The 17,136-nt window shown below is 45.7% G+C and overlaps 1 protein-coding gene across 1 annotated transcript in view; it reads right to left on the reverse strand.

The window, feature by feature from the left end:
- rims4 (regulating synaptic membrane exocytosis 4) overlaps nucleotides 1-5,106 on the reverse strand; it is a 28,094-nt gene extending 22,988 nt beyond the window's left edge. The window contains exon 1 of the mRNA XM_053867949.1: nucleotides 4,449-5,106. Coding sequence (XP_053723924.1) covers nucleotides 4,449-4,545 — 97 coding nt within the window. The 5' untranslated portion in view covers nucleotides 4,546-5,106. The remainder of the gene's footprint in view (nucleotides 1-4,448) is intronic.
- Nucleotides 5,107-17,136: the final 12,030 nt, after the last annotated feature.

Here is a 17,136-nt window from a genome sequence, read left to right on the forward strand (position 1 = left end):
CAGGGGCAGCTTTTGGGTCACTGGGAGGGACTAGAAAGTTTGGAGACCAAGTTGAAGAGGACAGATGGTTTGGACACGCAGTGAGACAGTGTTGGACCAAGGACGTTGGAGATGAAGAAGAGGTGGAGAAACACCAAGGTTCATGATGACCATGAGGAGCCCATGGGAGGACATGTGAGGAGGAGGATGGATGGAGGTGTTGTCGCTGTTAGGCCCATTGTCTCAGAAAACTATGAAGGAATCTTGACCAGGTGACGATGACTAGTGAACCCTGACAACAAGACAAGTCAACATTGATTCCTCAACAGGTCTGTCAGTCAAAACCTGAACAATCTGCAACTGCGGAGATGGAACCAAACGGTTATGTACCGCTCTAATTTTAGCTCTGGGCATGAAGCCTGACTGAGTCAGTCAGCTGACATGAGGAAACCAGAGCAATTAGGGACCATTGTCTGAGTAAATCTGCAGATCAGAGTTCTGAGAGGTGGAGAAGGAGCATTAACCTGCTATCAAAGTCGTTTCGCTGGAGTGGAACCACTATCAACAGTCAGAGGAGACACAAACCAGGACCTGCGGCTCTGCTCTGGTTAGTGTGCGCGACTGTGTGTCTACACCGGTGTGTCATTGGTTTATCTTTTCTGGTTTGAATCAATTCTGGGGGAAATTGGGTTTCACTTTGGTTCAGTGTCCTGGTGAAGGTTCGCCGTTTGTTTTGGATGGTTAGGTTTAGGGTGAGAGGCTGGGGAAAGGGTTACAGCAATGAGTGGCCCCCAAAAGTTTGGAGGACAAACGTGTGTGTGTGTGTGTGCATGTGTGTTCATCATCATGTCTTCAGAGACTCCTGGTGGAACACAACAGCAAGACGATGTGGAAATGAAATGTGAGATGTGAAATGTGAAAACTGCTCAGCACCTACACGCACACACCTGAAGTTTAATCATTTTTAAATATTCACTGACAGAAACACACATTCCTGCGAATCCTCTCTTGAGTCAGAACATAATTTATAAATCCATTTTCAGGGTGAGAAATGGTTGCAAAACTGTACACAATTGACTCATGAAGAGGAAAAAAATAGAAAAAGAAACATTTTTCTTTTTGGTTCGGAAGGATCAAAAAGCAAGACACCATTATGTTTGTAAATGCTACAGCACTTTGTGACCCAGTGGTATGTAAATGAACCTTATTATTATACGACTACAGTAAGCTCAAGCCGACAAGCTCTTGATCGCCCCCTGTCGGACAGTGCCGGGTGCTCAGCACGTCTGCCAGTTTCCCCTCGACTCAAGTGTGTCTCACTTGAGAGTTGCTTAAGCGCTGCAGTATCGCGGTGGCTGCCAACGTCTCTGCTCGCTCAGCGTTTTTGGGAAACAAGTGTGTTTGAGGATTTGGAAACGTAAATAATCACATCAGCTGCTTCAGTCGGGCCCTTGGTCCAGTTTCAGCTGGCGCGGCGCAGGAGTGTCTGGAGCAACCGCTGAGTCTGCATTTGTTCTTATTCCCAAAGTGTATCATTTGGGTGGCGACGGAACCCGCTCCAGTTCTGATTCATCACTTCTGCCAGCTAATCGTCTGCATATCCATCACATTTTAATCAAATCTACGTGCAAGGTTTTTAAAACTTTTCCTACGGCACTTGATCGCTCATTAATGCGCGTGTTCTGAATCTGCCCTTCAACTGACTCAGACTCACGTATGACTTGAGTGCAACATCAATCTTTATCTCATATCTTATCATCATTGAATATAGCCACCATCATGATTCATTGGGATATTGTCAAACTGATGCAAAATAAACAATATTTTGTTGTTTAAATGTATGTATGGCTTCATCATTTGTTTCAACTGTTCAAAAAAATAATGGGAACACTAAGGTAATATGTTGTAGATCTGAATGAATGGAATATTTTTATTAAATACTTTGTTCTGTCTTTGTTCAAATGTATCAACCCATGGACATCTGGATTTGGAGTTAAAGTGGAAAAACACACGACAGGCTGATCCAACTTTGATGTAATGTCCTTCAAACAAGTCAAAATGAGGGTCAGTAGTGTGCGTGGCCTCCGCGTGCCTGTATGACCTCCCTTCAATGCCTGGGCATCTCCTGAGCGATCTCCTCCCAGACCTGGACTAAAGCATCCGCCAACTCCTGGACAGTCTGTGGTGCAACTTGCTGTTGGTGGATGGAGCGAGACATGATGACCCAGATGTGCTCAATTGGATTCAGGTCTGGGGAACAGGCGGGTCAGTCCATATCATCAATGACTTCATGTTGCAGTAACTGCTGACACACTCCAGTCACATGAGGACCAGCATTGTCTTGCACTAGGAGGAACCCTTGGCCAAGCGCACTAGCGCATGGTCTCACCAGGGCTCTGAGGATCTCATCTAGGTACCTAATGGGGGTCATGCTCCCTCTGGGGAGTACATGGAGGGCTGTGTGGTCCACACCATTACGGACCAACTGCCAAACCTCTCACGCTGGAGAACGTTTTCCGAGGCGTCTCCAGACTCTGTCACGTCTGTCACATGTGCTCAGTGTGAACCAGCTTTCATCTGTGCAGAGCCCAGGGCGCCATCTTGGTGTTCCCTGCACGGTATCGGGCTGTAAGCACAACTCCCACCAGAAAGTATCGGAACTGAGAAGTGTTCTGTGGTCACCACCTGCAGAACCATTTGTTCTTCGTATCTCATGAGGGCTAGAAGCAGCAGCACTGCCCCCACAGTTACCAGGTAGTACTGCTGCATTTGGCCTGTGTCCATAAGCTTTGCGGAAACGTGGAGAAATAAGGACGAAATGGACATGGACAGAATGTTCTGTCCAGATCCGCGTGAACATTGTGCATTAATGGGCCGCCAGTGCGTCACAGCCTGTCACCAAACGTTTTTGTTTGTTCATTTCTATTTCATCATAATCATTCACCAGGTGATCAAATGTATGAGCTTGTAAAGTTCTTTTTATCAATGAAACAACATGTATATGTAGGAAGTGATTTCCAGGAAAGCTTCATGTCAGTCGAGGTTTGTGGAGATGAAATTGGTTCAGAGAATCAAATCATCTGATTCAGGGATTTAAATGATCCTATTGAGAATATTATCCAGGTCTGACATAACCGCCACACACAAAACACACTATCACATGCACACGCAGTCACATACAGATGTGCACACACAGACACACTCACATACTCACACACACCTCCCCGTACACAAAAACAAACACGCACATGTAAACACTAGTATGAAAATGTAAGGTATTGGTACAAAGTGGTCAAATAGTCTCTAAGTACACTGAAATCATTTGACAGTGTTTTATTTAGTTAGAAAAAAACTAAATAAGTGAATAAAAATAAGCAGGTGTTCAGAACTCTGAGAGTTTTCTCCTTGCTTCAAAATAACAAGGAAAAATGTGGAGTGCAGGTGTCTTCTTTGTTTCACTGCTGAGGATGAAGAAGCTGCATGTGACCTCAGGAGGTTGTTTCATGCATCGTAAACAGCAGAGTCGTGGGTAACGTTCGCAATGAAGACCAGCACAATGTAGTATGGCAGACCCCCAAGTCTCAGTTGTGTGTGCATCATGTAAATGTGATCAAAATAAGCCAGTGAAGGCGCAAGACGATCACTAGTTCTTATATGTTAATGGAGCGCATGGTTAAGATCGACCTTCTCCACCTGCTGGTTTGTTCAAATATTAATCAAATCTGAAGTTTCAATGTCACACATTGAACTTCAATGACGGCAATAACACAGAACCTCCGCTATGTTTACTTTGCATTTAAGCAACATTTTTGTTTAATCATCAACATCATTGATCAACATATATTTGACTGATTTAATAACCTGCAGTAAATTCTGTGTTTGAGGAGCTCAACTTGCCAATGTTCTGGCTTTTAGAGGCAGTGAGAAGTATCACGGTTATTTAAAGACGCAACCGTGAGACTAAACATCGCCAATTTTTAACAGCAGCCATGACATTGCTACAAGCCACACACAAACAAATGTGTACACACACATACAAAGACACAAGTAGCACACACAAAATCACAAACGCGCTCACAGTCTCGTACACAACACGTACACAACATGTCCAAAAATGCAGAACCAAAAACAAACAGCTTTCATTCATGTCCTCAGCTGGTGGAGACTCAGTTTGACTGACATTACTGCCAGGTATCGTTTCAAACTTCTTTCAGGTTTGGGCCCGTCTCCAGGTTGCGGGCTAAATCTCCGTCCCGATCTGAGCCCACGCTCTAAACCCAGACTAAAGACAATTCTGTTCGCCATCTGTCACCATCAAATCTCGCGCTGCTCTGAACCTCTGCATCAGGAAACTCTACATCAGCCAATCAGAGGTCAGCCATTCAGGTTCTTTCTTTTCCCGATCTTTGTGCTAATGTCTACAAAAAATCTGGCTGGCCATTTAAAGCTCAATTTCAAACAGCACTCACCTCCATCGTCCTCGTCGAAGGAGTTCATGCATGGGAAGTAGATGGCGAGCGCCTCGAAGGACGCCGACAGACTGATGCGGCTCTGCGATCGCTCCATGTACAGACCCGGCGTCGGGCCCGGGTCGGCCGGCTTGGCCAAGCGCGTCTGGGCATTCTTCACGCGGAGTACGGCTCGCGGCGTCTTGGACGGATGTCAGCTGCCCCCCACGGCAGAAACCCCTCACCTGAGAAAGAAACCACGCTCGGCGACGACTGGTGCGGAAACTTTGAGAAGAGATTCAAACTCCCGACGCGTGGTCTACCGGCGCGTCATGGCGGGAGCCGGTCAGTCTGCTGCCGTCGTGCTTTTTTCGGTGGAAGCTCGTGGGAAAGTCTGCTCGCCACTGCCTCCTGCTGTTTGTTCATTCACGGCGGGGATGCTGGCGTGGTGACGGGCCACTGCTGGGGTTCACAAACGTGTTGCTTCACCCAAAACTCACAGGTCTCCCCGTGATGCCATCCCCAATTCTCCCCAGACTTTTATGTTGCAGCTCTGCCGCAACTGTTGCTGTTAGTATTCCTGATGTGATGCCATCCTCGGCGCCGCTCCGACTGTCTGCTCTTGAGAGATGATGATGATGATGTGAGAGACGAAGGCTGTTGAACAGCTTGTGTCTGACCAGACTCATTCACTGGTGAAGAGAGGGAGAGAGATGGAGAGAGAGAGACGCATGAGAGAAGGGGAGGGATGGGCAGACTGTCACCGACAGCCAACCGCAGCGCAAAAGTGAGGATGTGGGAGGGGCTTGCTGGGGGGAGGATTGGAGGCAGGGCAGATTCCTCTCTCTCAGCGGAGCCTTTGCAGGATTACACTTTTTCAATCTTCGGAATTAGCCAGTTTCAATTAATTAAAGTGTGAAAACACTGAGTCAGCAGAAGCTCCCAGAGCACAGAAGCGTTTCTCAAACTGAGCCACCCAGAGTCAGCGTGGCACTGCCCAGGTGGACTGTGTGAATGTGTGGGGAAAACAGAGCGGGTCATGCTGTGGCCTGCGGGCCTCGTGAGTCATGTGGCCTGCTAACTGGGCCCAATACAGAGGTCAAAGGTCAGGGAGACGAGACAGGGGTCGGAGTCAGGTGATTGTGCCAGTGTGGCAGATCTACCTATAAACACCACCAGGGCTGCAGCATCGAGGAAGGATCCACGAACCACGCAGGTGATACCAGGCAGTGATCAATGATGAGGGAGTGCGAGCCATACAGAACTAGACAAACGAGAGACAGGTGCGCGGAGATAAGCGCCTCTGGTCAGTGGAGGTGGAGCACAAGGTGAGCGCCTCTGGTAAGTGAGGTCAGGGGTCATTTATTCATTTTTGCTTGTTACATTTTTCTATTTTCTTTTATCTCTCTGGTGGTGCAAAAAGTAGCGCTGGGACTTTAGCATATTCATTTTGCTTCATTCATTTGGGGGTTTTCTCCAGGGTCTCTGGTTTCCTCCCACAGCCCAAAGGCATGCTGACTAGGTTAACTGGACACTGTAACATTGCCCCCAGGTGTGTGTGTGAATGGGGTGTGTGCCCTGCGATGGACTGGCGACCTCTCCAGGGTGTATTCCCGCCTCCTGCCCAATGACTGCTGGGACAGGCTCCAGCCCCCTGCCGCAAACCTGACCAGGACCAAGTAGTGGTTAATTGACTATGTATGACTTTCTTTCACAGGGAACATTCTTCAGTCACCAATTCCAGGTGCACTACATCATGCAATGTGATGTCATCACCGGACCATCCATGATGGAGAGATTGCACAGTATATTTAAGCCTAAAGACATACAAAAATGTTACTCATGAGGAGAGATTCAAACTAAAACTAAAATCAAATATTATGATGCGGTTCATCACAATTAATTAATACCAAAAACCCTTCTTAATGAAATGTACTTTTTTAAATCCAGACCCACCTCTAGTTAAAAAGTCATCTTGTCATGATCCACTTTTAATTTGGTTTTACTTTGTATGTACATATGCTGTGTTCTCTCACTCTGTATCCACCTGAGCCTGATCTGCTCGTGGCACACACCTGGGACTGATTCTGCACTTCACCTGCTCTTATACTCAGCTGGTCCACTGGTGTGTACCACAATGTCATGGCTCCTACGCAGGCAACTTGGCTCTGGATTGTTCTCAGTCTGTTTTCTCTTCGTGCTAATTCCTGATCCCCGAGCTTTTATTGTGAAATGACCTATGAGTCAGTCCTGTTCTGCCGTGTGATCCTGATTCTTGTTTGCACACTCTTACGGAGAAGTGGTGCAGCTCTCTCCAGAGAGAGGGACACATGACCTCCTTTTCCCTTTGTTTTGCCACATTTTTTGAAAGGCTTTTTTCCCCCTTTTTTATCATAAATGGCAATGTCGGACACTAGAGGGCGCTCACTTGAGAAGCACTGATGCGCACGTTTTCCAAATTTGAATCATCCCAAATCTGGTACCCCGCATCAGGCAGGTGGTCCCAATGTTTTGGTCGCTCCGTGAGAGTGCAGCACTCTGAGAGGAGGATGAAGAGCTAAAAGAGCAGACGTGTCCTCTTATAAAAGTTTTAATGCCTGCAGCAGGATTAGAGCACAAGAACACGCGTCGCATTTGGATAATCTCAGCGGACGATGGATTTGGTTCCCGTCCCGACGAGTTGCACATTATTCATCTCTCAGCTGTTGTTCTCTGGTTAGCAACGGCAGATGAGTTGTTTCTCTCCCTCACCCTGGCTCCCCGGGTCGTCTTGTCGTCTCGCATCAGCTGCTTCTGACGTCGCCGCTGCTGTTACCGTGGCAACGCCAGCCAGGAAGCCGAGCCGCGAACTTTCTGACCCATTTTGTGCAACTGGTGCATGCAAGTGGTACGCAGGCAACGTGCTGGAGTCCGGACCTGGAGACCAACAAGTCACAACAACTGAATCACGTTCGCTTTCAAGCGAGTTCGAGTGCTGAGTCAGGACCGATGCTCAAACGAGTCCTAACTCAAATGCGGTGTCTGAATCAATGAGACGATTTGGAGACAAGCGAGTCTCGTGTGTGGGAGGGGGGACGAAATGGAGATGAGGTGTGGTCAGCGAGTCATGACAGACGACTTTCTCTTCTCCTCTGCAGCTTTCAATGAATGAAGAGTTTGATTTAGTGAGTTGTTGGTGTGCGCACACACACACACATGCACGCACGCACGCACACACCAGGTCCTCAGCTCCGCCTGCTCAACCTTCTGTCTCCTCCTGGACGGATGCAGGGACACAGCAGGACTAGACTGACGTCACTGTGTGTGTGTTTGTTCCTTTCAATCCTCAGAAATGTTAGTAGAATGAAATGATTTGACGGGACTCCGGAGTCAGTCTGAACTCAGAGAGGGGTCCCATATAGCAGCTCAGTCGCCCAGCAGAGACTCAGAGCAGAGCAGCAGGAACAGACCGTGACCTCCCTCCTGGTTTCGTCCACTCAACCGTGTCGCAGCATGAGCGACCCAAATCCGTTCTTTCATCCTCTCATCTTCTCCATTGATGCTTCACTCTGACCTCTGTTTCTCCTCTGTCTTTTTTACTGTCTCTCCTTCAGTCCCTCTTTCTTTTTCTTCTTTCCTCTTTGCTTCCTCCATCTCGCTTTTCAGTCCCCTTTTCTTATTTGTTCCCAATGTCAATAGTCCTCTTTTCATCTAAATCCAGTTCTTTTCTGGTTCTCATTTTATCCCTTCCTTATTTCATCATTTCACCACTTTGATCTCCCCACCTCCTTTTTCACTCTCTTCCACCTCTTTTCTTCCTCATCTCTTCCTCATCCCTTTCTCCTCATTCTAATTTCCTCTCATCATCTAACGTCCTCCTGAGAGCTTTCTTCCTGCCCTCTTGATTTCACAGCGCTTTTCTTCGGTGGCTTATTTCTTGTCCTGCTGTCTCTGATCATCCCTCCTTTTCCTCCAATCCTCCTTTCCTTCTCGTTCTATTTTGACTTCCCGCCGCGCTCCTTTTAAATTCCCACCCCAACAGCTTCTTCCCACCTCTCATCTTAACCTACCCATCCTCTTTTCCTCCTCATCACCTCTTCTCCCTCTCATCCTCTTGTCATCTTCTCCTTCCTCTTCCATTTATCGTTCAATTTCCTGTCATGATAATCTCATCTTTTTCACCTATACTCTGTCATTTCCTCTTCTTCCTCTTAGACTCTAGCTGTCACTTTTCTTCTTCCTCCTTTCTGATCACAAACATTATTTTAAACATTTCTTCCATGTGTATGCTTGTTTATACTGCCTCGTGGGGACCAATTCTTAACAAAACACTATCCTTGTGGGGACTTTATGATCCCCACAGGTCCAAACCTTGGGGACCTTGAGGATGAAGACTTCAAAATAACAAGATGATTATAACTGGGTTTCGGTTTGGTTCAGAGTCCTGGTTAAGGTGAACCATGAGTTTTGGATGGTTAGATTTAGGGTGAGGGGCTGGGGAAAGGGTTATGTCAATGAGAAACCTCCCAATGTCCCCACAGGGATAACAACTCAAACACGTGTGTGCCATACTTGTGAGTACCAAGCCTTGACGAGCCACCTTCTTATGAGGACATTTTGCTTTGTGAGGACATTTTGACTCGTCCTCACAAGGTTTAGAGAGTTAAAACCTCATGAAAAGTACTTTATTATAATTGGGCGCGGTTGAGGAGTCCTGGTTAAGATTAGCCATGTGTTTTGGAGGGTTACGTTGAGAGTGAGAGGCTGGGAAAAGCATTATTTCAGTTAGAAAGGGATGAAAGGGAACATGTGTATGTGTGTGTGTAGTTGTACTTGTATCTTTGTGAGAACCTGCATGAGTGTTTAATCTACAGAATGAGGACATTTTTTTCCAAAGTGACATTTTGGCTGGTCTCCGTTTGAGGGTTTAAACTACAAAATAGCTTGGTTATTATAATTGAGTTTTAGCTTGGTTCAGAGTAGAGGTTAAGTTTAGATGGTTAGGTTTAGGGGGAGAGGCTGGGCATAGGGTTATGTCAATGTATGTCAATGACGGTCCTCAGTAAGATAGGAAGACAACCGTGTGTGTGTGTGTGTGTGTGTGTGGGAGGATCTACGCGTTGCCAAACTTATGAGTACCAAGTCTTGACAAGACACCTTCTTGTGAGGACATTTTGCTTTGTGAGGACTTTTTGGCCTGTCCTCACAAGGTTTTAAAGGGTTAAAACATCAGTAAAACACTTGATTATAACTGGGCAGAAGCATGGTTCAGAGTCCTGGTGAGTCAGGTGAGCCATGTGTTTTGGATGGTCAGATTTAGGGTGAGAGGCTGGGGAAAGGGTTATGGCAATGAGAGGTCCTCACAGAAATAGCGAAACAAACATGCGTGTGTGTGTGTGTTTGCGTGTACTAATGGGCGTCGTCTCTCGGCTCTGCAGTCTGAATCACAATCACATGAAGCAGAAGTCCCAAGAGAGAAAGAGCTGGTTCAGTTCTTGCTTCCAGTCTTTCATCTGTGCAATCACTCAACGCGTGTGTGTGTGCATGTGTGTGTGTGTGTGTGTGTGTGTCTATATATATATAAAGGTGTGCGTGACAGCATGTGAATAATGGTTTTGTGTGTCCTGGTGTCCGGGAAGGGATGGAGGCGATTGAAAGTAACGAGAAGGAAAATAATGGACGAGGACCAAGAACGAGGGACTGTGTGTGTGTGTGTGTGTGTGTGTGTGTGTGTGTGTGTGTGCGTGTGTGTGTGCGTGTGTGCGTGTGTGCAGGTACAGGCTGATTTGGAAATGTTGGAAAGGAGGAACAGACCATCTGTTCTCCAGCAGAGAAAGTGAGGCTGTGGATTTGTGACGTTTAAAAACAGAATTAAAAGGTGATTCGATTGTAACTACTCCAATGTTGCATGTGAGCGATGCTCAAAGCTTGCGACGCGGCTCAGTCCAGTGACATTGACACGACTCATGGATTTCAGAGTGGAGATGAACACACACAAAGAGAGCAAACCAACACAACACAAGCCACTGAGCTTGACACCAGTTGGAAGTGGAAGGAAGGGAACTTGTGACTGAAGTGCTGAAGTGGACAAAACTGTAAAATTATGCAACTGACTGAAAACAATGCACCAAATGTGTTGAACTGAATAAGGACGCGAGACGTGAGAAATGTCACAAATGATGAGATTAGATTAGATTTATTTGTCCCACAGCGGGGAGATGTTGCAGGTCAATGTCAACCAAGTCTACAGAAAAAAAACAAACCTAAATATATGAGCACAAAAATCGCCTCATGGACAACTACAGTGGATGGAGGCGACACAGGTTCTGATCCAGATGTGTTTATGATCTAAATTCCTTCTGTGTGGCTTCTGTTTCGTGTAATTTCTGGCATCTTGAGCGCCCTCTGGTGGCAGGACACGGTGGCGCCGCACCGTAAATAGCCTGCAGGGCCGCCATTTGTCGGCGTGACATTTTCCTGGTAAAGGTCAGATGTTGCAGATGTTGTGTTCTCCAGGCTGTTGTGTCCCACTGTGACAGCGAACAGCGGGACCTGATCCAGACTGGAGGCAGCGCAGGGGGACATCTGGGTGTTGTCAGGTGTGAATGTGCAGAAGTGTGAGACTCGTCTCCGTCTAGAAAGTGTTGATGTAACAGGTTTAGAACGATTCAGTGAATCTTCCAATTCAGTGAGTCGAGTCGTACTGTCTCCGATGCATAGCAGCCACCAGGGGGCTCCTGTATTCAGCGCTAACACCAGGGTGGAAATTAAATTTGGCAATTACGAAATGAGAAGGAATGAAAGAGTTAAGTGAAAGAGCCGTTGTGTCAGTGGCGAGATTGAAAGCCAGAACCGTCCAGGCGAGGTGCTTTCATGAGCTGCCTCTGAAGAGGGTCTCATAGAGTGAGAGTGAGGCGACGAACGACGTCATAAATCTCCTGAATTTGAGTTTAAAGGAGAAACTCAGTCTGAGGGTCGCTCAGAGGTCACACTAATAACGGAGATAAATCCTTGCGTGTGTGTGTGTGTCTGTCCTCATGTTCCGCTAATGAGTGTGCACTGTACTGCGGGCACAGCAGAACATCAAACCAAGGACATGGACTCACAGACACTCGCACAAAGACACGCACACTCACCTGCAATGTCCTCCTTTCGCAATCTTTTAATTACTGTTTGTTTTGTTACATGGCTCAGTGTGTGTCCATTTATATCTCGCAGCATGAATTTGAATTTTTCACCAGCAAAGTGTCAACGATGAGGGGCGCTGAGGTGTTCGTCGTCTCCATAGTTCTGAGGATTTCCAAACATTCTCCATGACTAGATCGTAAAAATGCTGAGGGTATCACACGGTCATCACATGGTCTCCGAGCCCTGGAACTCTTTTGGAAGCAGGGTTCCAAAGGGAAAAGGTCACACGATCTGCGTGATTCTTATCCGTGGAGTCTGGAGCTCTCCCTGATCTTCCATCATCCGCCGTTCTCCAGATACGGCACTCTACCAGCCAGGGCTCTGCTGAGTCAGCGGAAATTCTACCGTTGATGAAGTCTGTCGTGTTTCTCCCTGAAATGCTGCCGGCACAAACAAACACAGCGAACAAACAGTACTGTCTGTTCTCACCCAGCTCTCCATCTGTGCCTGCGTCTCCCTCCTGACTACACATACACACAGAGGCAACATCTGTCTCTACAGCAGCTGAACTCAAAGAAAACAATCTTAATGAAGAGGGTTTATATACTTCAGCTCCAGGCATTCGACCGTGTTGCTGAAGGTGCCCTGTGGGAGGCTCTCCTGGAGCACCAGGTACCAAACCGGTGTTAGTCTGGTCCACATTACCAATGATCATGCGTTTCCAGGGGCGTCCATATGTTGTAAGGCAAATGTTTCTCCAAGAGAGGTTGTGTACTATATGTAGACCTCTTTAGAATAAGACCTTTGATTTTAACTGAAAAGTTCTGAACAGAATTAGAAGTAGACTGGATGCGGATCAGCTCCTCCAACTCTGAGACCATGGTTCTCACTCGGCAAAGACTAGAATGTCCTGTTCAGGTTGGAGAAGAGATTCTTCCTCAGATGAGCACGTATGGTGGCCAACTTTGTGGTGACCGAAAGAACAAGATTTTCTCTTTCTGCACCTCTGAACATCAACCTCCAAGAGGATATAAAGTTGACTAAGCGAAACACAAACAATCTCGTCCGCTTAAGCTGTCTCTGAGTAATGACTTCTGTTTTAAAAAATCCATAAAATTGTATGTGTGTGTGTGTTTCGTGAGTGTGTGTACTTTGTTGATCCCACTTTGTGGGGACCAATTCTTGACGAAACACTATCCTTGTGAGGACCTATGACATTGTGGGGACTTTTGGCTGGTCCCCACAAGGTTAAGCCTCAATTTGATGATGAAGATTTCAAAATAGCTGGGTCATTATCATGAGGTTTCAGTCTGGTTTAGGTAGAAATATTTTGAATGGTTAGGTTTAGGGAGAAACCTCACAATGTCCCCACTGATGGAAAAACAATGCATGTGTCGTGTTCGTGGGTTGCCAGAGGACCAGCAGCTCTTCAGTGACGAGCCTCACATCTTTACCAGTTTCAAAGCCAGCAGAAGTTCCCTCCGCTTACAAGTGCTACCACTGGCTCAGATGTCTCAACATACTGCAGTCTACATCCCGTTTCAGAACAGTTTCATGCTGCTTGGAACAAGGAAGTCTAAACTGAGCAGCTGTGGTGGTTATACTTGATAAAAGGAATCCAAAACCACATCAACGCTGACCTGCCAGTAGTTAGACCTGAACTCAAGTTTTGAAAATAAATTGTTGGGTTTACTGAACTAAATGATTTTATTTTGGTCCTCCAATGTCATCTTTGGAGTAGTCGCTCTTACATTATGATCAATGAGAGCGTAAAAGTACTTATAATGGGAAAATATATTTCAATTACATGTGAGCTAATAACAGGAAAAATAAAAATAAATTACTGTTTTCATATCATTGCATCTTTGTTTTAGAAGCCATCACTTCCTATTTATTCCAGGGTGTAGACAACAAATGTACTGTACTAAATAATGTAATCTATTTTAAAAAGTGACGGTCGATATCGCACAGTCATATTAGCTCATAAGCCATGAAAGTGTGGAGAACCCAGTGCTAAAGTCCATCGTGAAGCTGCATTCTTATAGTACGTACGCCATGGAGGCGTCGTGTTTTCATGGAAAACTCTGGCAGCGCAGCAATTATGAACGACAAACTGTCTCTCAGCATGTGGGCGGGAGATGCTACACATTTGAGGCATACGTCCTCTTTGTGTTTCCAGTGGCACGTTTAAGGCAACCTCTGTTTTATCAAGCAGAGTTGTTAAATCTGAACTGGTCCTAACCAAGCAGAGACCAGATTTTCCCCTAACATCAGAACAACAACAGAATTTGATTTAGTTTAAGTCAGTCTTTAACTAAAATTTAGTTTAGTCCCAGTTTTGTCATCTCAAATCTTTTAGTCTCAGTCTAGTTTCACTCAACAAAACATCATAAACTTATGGTCAATGTTAACAAATCTGTAGCTATGATTAAGAAAAAGAAGTTAAATTATCATGTAACACCAACGTTGGTATCAGAGTTTGTTTTTATTCCACACACTTCAAGTGGATGCGTGTGTGCACAACTGCACATCATGCTCTCTTCGTGTGACATCATGTCTCGCTGAAGCTTCAGAGCCAAGAGTTTCATGCTTTTCTTCACACAAACTGTCAGAGGGACAGAGAGTCAGGAGGTGGCCGTTTGTATGCATGTACTCTCTGACGTTGTGGATTAAATGTTGACGTCATATTCGCACTATTGAGAATACATTTTGACAGAGACACATACGGTGGTGGATTCTAAACATTTCAGTGTGTGTCTGAGGTTGACAAAGTGCTGTCACACCGACTGAAGATGGCAGTGGTCTCACAGACCTCACGTCGGTACATTTCCCTTCAAATTACTGCAAAATGTGCGGTGAACTTAAGGATAAAATACACTGTTGCCTCTCCACAGGCTGATTTATAAAAGCCAAATGCAAATGCATTGGTGGTAGTAGCGAGTTTATTTACACTTCATGATCGTTTGGAGTAGTACTTTGAATTATTTGACGTGCTTACTTGCACACGCACTTCAGCATGACTCGACTGTGAATGTCTCTTCAATTTGGTGGTGTCTTTGCCTGCTGGGCTCGTGCACAGTGTCTTGTTTTCCTCTTCTGTGTACAGTGTTCCAGACTTCCACAGCTGACTCTCTGGTTCATCACTGACTTTCGGCCTGCCCCAAGAAAACCTGCCTACTTTTTAAACGTGACTTGAGGGACTACTATGGTGTGAGCAGCACAATTGTTGCCAAGCCAGAAAGGTACAAAGAAAAATGTGAGGTAAGAAAAAAAACATTTGCTTAAGAAAATAAGCTCAAGATGAGTCGATCAAACAAAGGAGAAAATACGAGCAAAGCAAGAGCTGTCTGTGTCATGGAAAGAACGTGACCTCAAACACTCAGGCGTTTTCAGAGACACGAAGCTCCTCGTGTCTCGCAGCCAGAAACCTGCGTCACAATTATTCACGTCTGTGTTATTTTAAAACTCCCCTCCCCTCCACCGAGGTTGCTTCTGCGTCCCATCCTGCTTCTGAACACACAACCGTCCCAAAATAAACAAACCTGCTGCTTGCTTCTTCATCTGCCAGAAAAAAAAAAAACTCCACAAGGCCAAACCAGCAGGTGAACTGGAGCGACTAGCTGGTGGAGGGAGCACAAACTCCAGCGTCAACGTCAACACAACCCTCCCGTCATTTCAAGTCCTGCGGAGAGATTCCTTTACCTGAGCAAAACTCAATTCCTCTGACAGAAGTAGCTCCTCATTCTGTCTTGTTTTTGGACTGTCAGTTAACATCTCAGTCCTTCCAAGATGCTTGAGTTTATTAAAACTGACTTTGTAAATTCTAATGAGTGATTTACTCAACAAGGATGGAGCTGACATCGCTTCCTGTCGAATGAACAGTCTTTGATACTTCAGAAGAATTGATGTTTCTGTGCTTCACTTGATGCAATGATTGTTTACGGGGCAAACACACGGACAGTCAACAGTGTGTTGAGTGGCTGTGCGTGCACACTGGTGAGCCAGGGTCGCACGGGCGTACTCTTCCGCAGTGCGCCATCAACGTGACGGAGGAGGAATCGATACGATATGAAGTCGTATCACTCATGTTGGGCTGCCGGGTCCAGAGGAGAGAGACCAGTCATTAATCCATGAAGGGAGCGTTGCTGCCACCCACGGAGACACATGTGACAAGTGGCAGAGGCCTGGGAGGCATGACTGCAGCTCTCAGCTGCACCGACGTTGGCGTTGAGAGTCACACTGAAGTCACGTGTGTTTGTGGTGACATTCAAGAGCTGATATCTCCAGGCTCCAGGCTTTTCCTTACTGTTAAACTGTCGGGGCCCAGGATTTCCTTCATCTCAGACGGTCTTTGAGCATATCATAGCACAGAAGTGGACCAGGTCACGCAGATGAAGCAAAGTTGCACGAAGCCCAGCTTGGGTCTTTATAGAGCAAGCGGAGTTGTTCAGTGAGCCAAAAACCACCGCAGGACAACGTCTGCTCTGATTTCATGCCTCCAACCTGCCAGGATGTGTGTCAGGTCCTCGTCACGCTGCTCTCCAGAGACACGTTCACATCTCCCCTCAGGCTTGGAAGTCGTCTGCACACTAAGTTACGTTAATAATTCATAAAGGAATTGTTATTATATGTATGGATCATGTTTTTTTCCATTCTGATGGTTAAGGGCAGTTTTTTGGGAGATTAAATAGCATTTTCACTCTGTTTTGTTTTTGTCATTTTGCTTACATTACTTTTGGTACGAGCATCTGTATTATCACGTGGACCCTGGAACATTAGCGTGTTTGCTGGTTCATAATGTCAGACTAATGTACATCACAGAAGACTTGAACGTTGTGATTGTGCCTGCTACTGTTATCCAGTTTGATCTTTCATCAGCCGCTCAGCTCTGTTTTTTCGCAATTTTCTCTTGTTTTTGTGTTGGTTGATGACTCCAGGAGATTAAAACAGCTTTTCATTGTTTTGTTTTTATTATTATGCTCTTAAACTTAGAATTTAAACATCACTATATTTTGTTGTTCATCACTTTTTCAGTGACAATCACATAAATTACAACAAGACTTCACTCCATGGATCATTTCATCACTCTGCTGCAACATTTTTATAGCATTTGTGGTTAGCTACTTAGTCATTTTTTCATCCGCTTGTTTTCCTAATCGGCGTGTTAATTCATTCATCTGCATTCATCATTCTTTGGTAAATAAACAGTACTTTTTTTCTTTCCTTTAATTCCCCTCAATTGAATGGAGGAATATACGCCTGAATACGCCTTTAGTTGTATTGAAATCAGATATATTTTGATTCATCTGTTTAGTCAAAAAAAAAAACGGATGATAAGCAAACAAACGTGTCCGGATGAACCGGGCCGCACGGAACAAGCGGTCTCTGCTTCCACCTAGCGGTCGATACACAGACCGCAACCACACCGGAAAATAGAATGAAACTAGATCTGACGTGGATACAGTATCGCAATGTTTGACAAGGCCCAAGTGATATATTCGAGAGACTGGTGAATGCACCAACTGAATCTGAGTCTCACGAGGTTTCTGCATCAATGATCGCCAGCAGTCGCAGATCACCATAGTCTTCGTTTATTCTTTGA

The sequence above is a fragment of the Synchiropus splendidus genome, chromosome 6 (assembly GCF_027744825.2).
Source record: "Synchiropus splendidus isolate RoL2022-P1 chromosome 6, RoL_Sspl_1.0, whole genome shotgun sequence".
NCBI lineage: Eukaryota > Metazoa > Chordata > Actinopteri > Syngnathiformes > Callionymidae > Synchiropus > Synchiropus splendidus.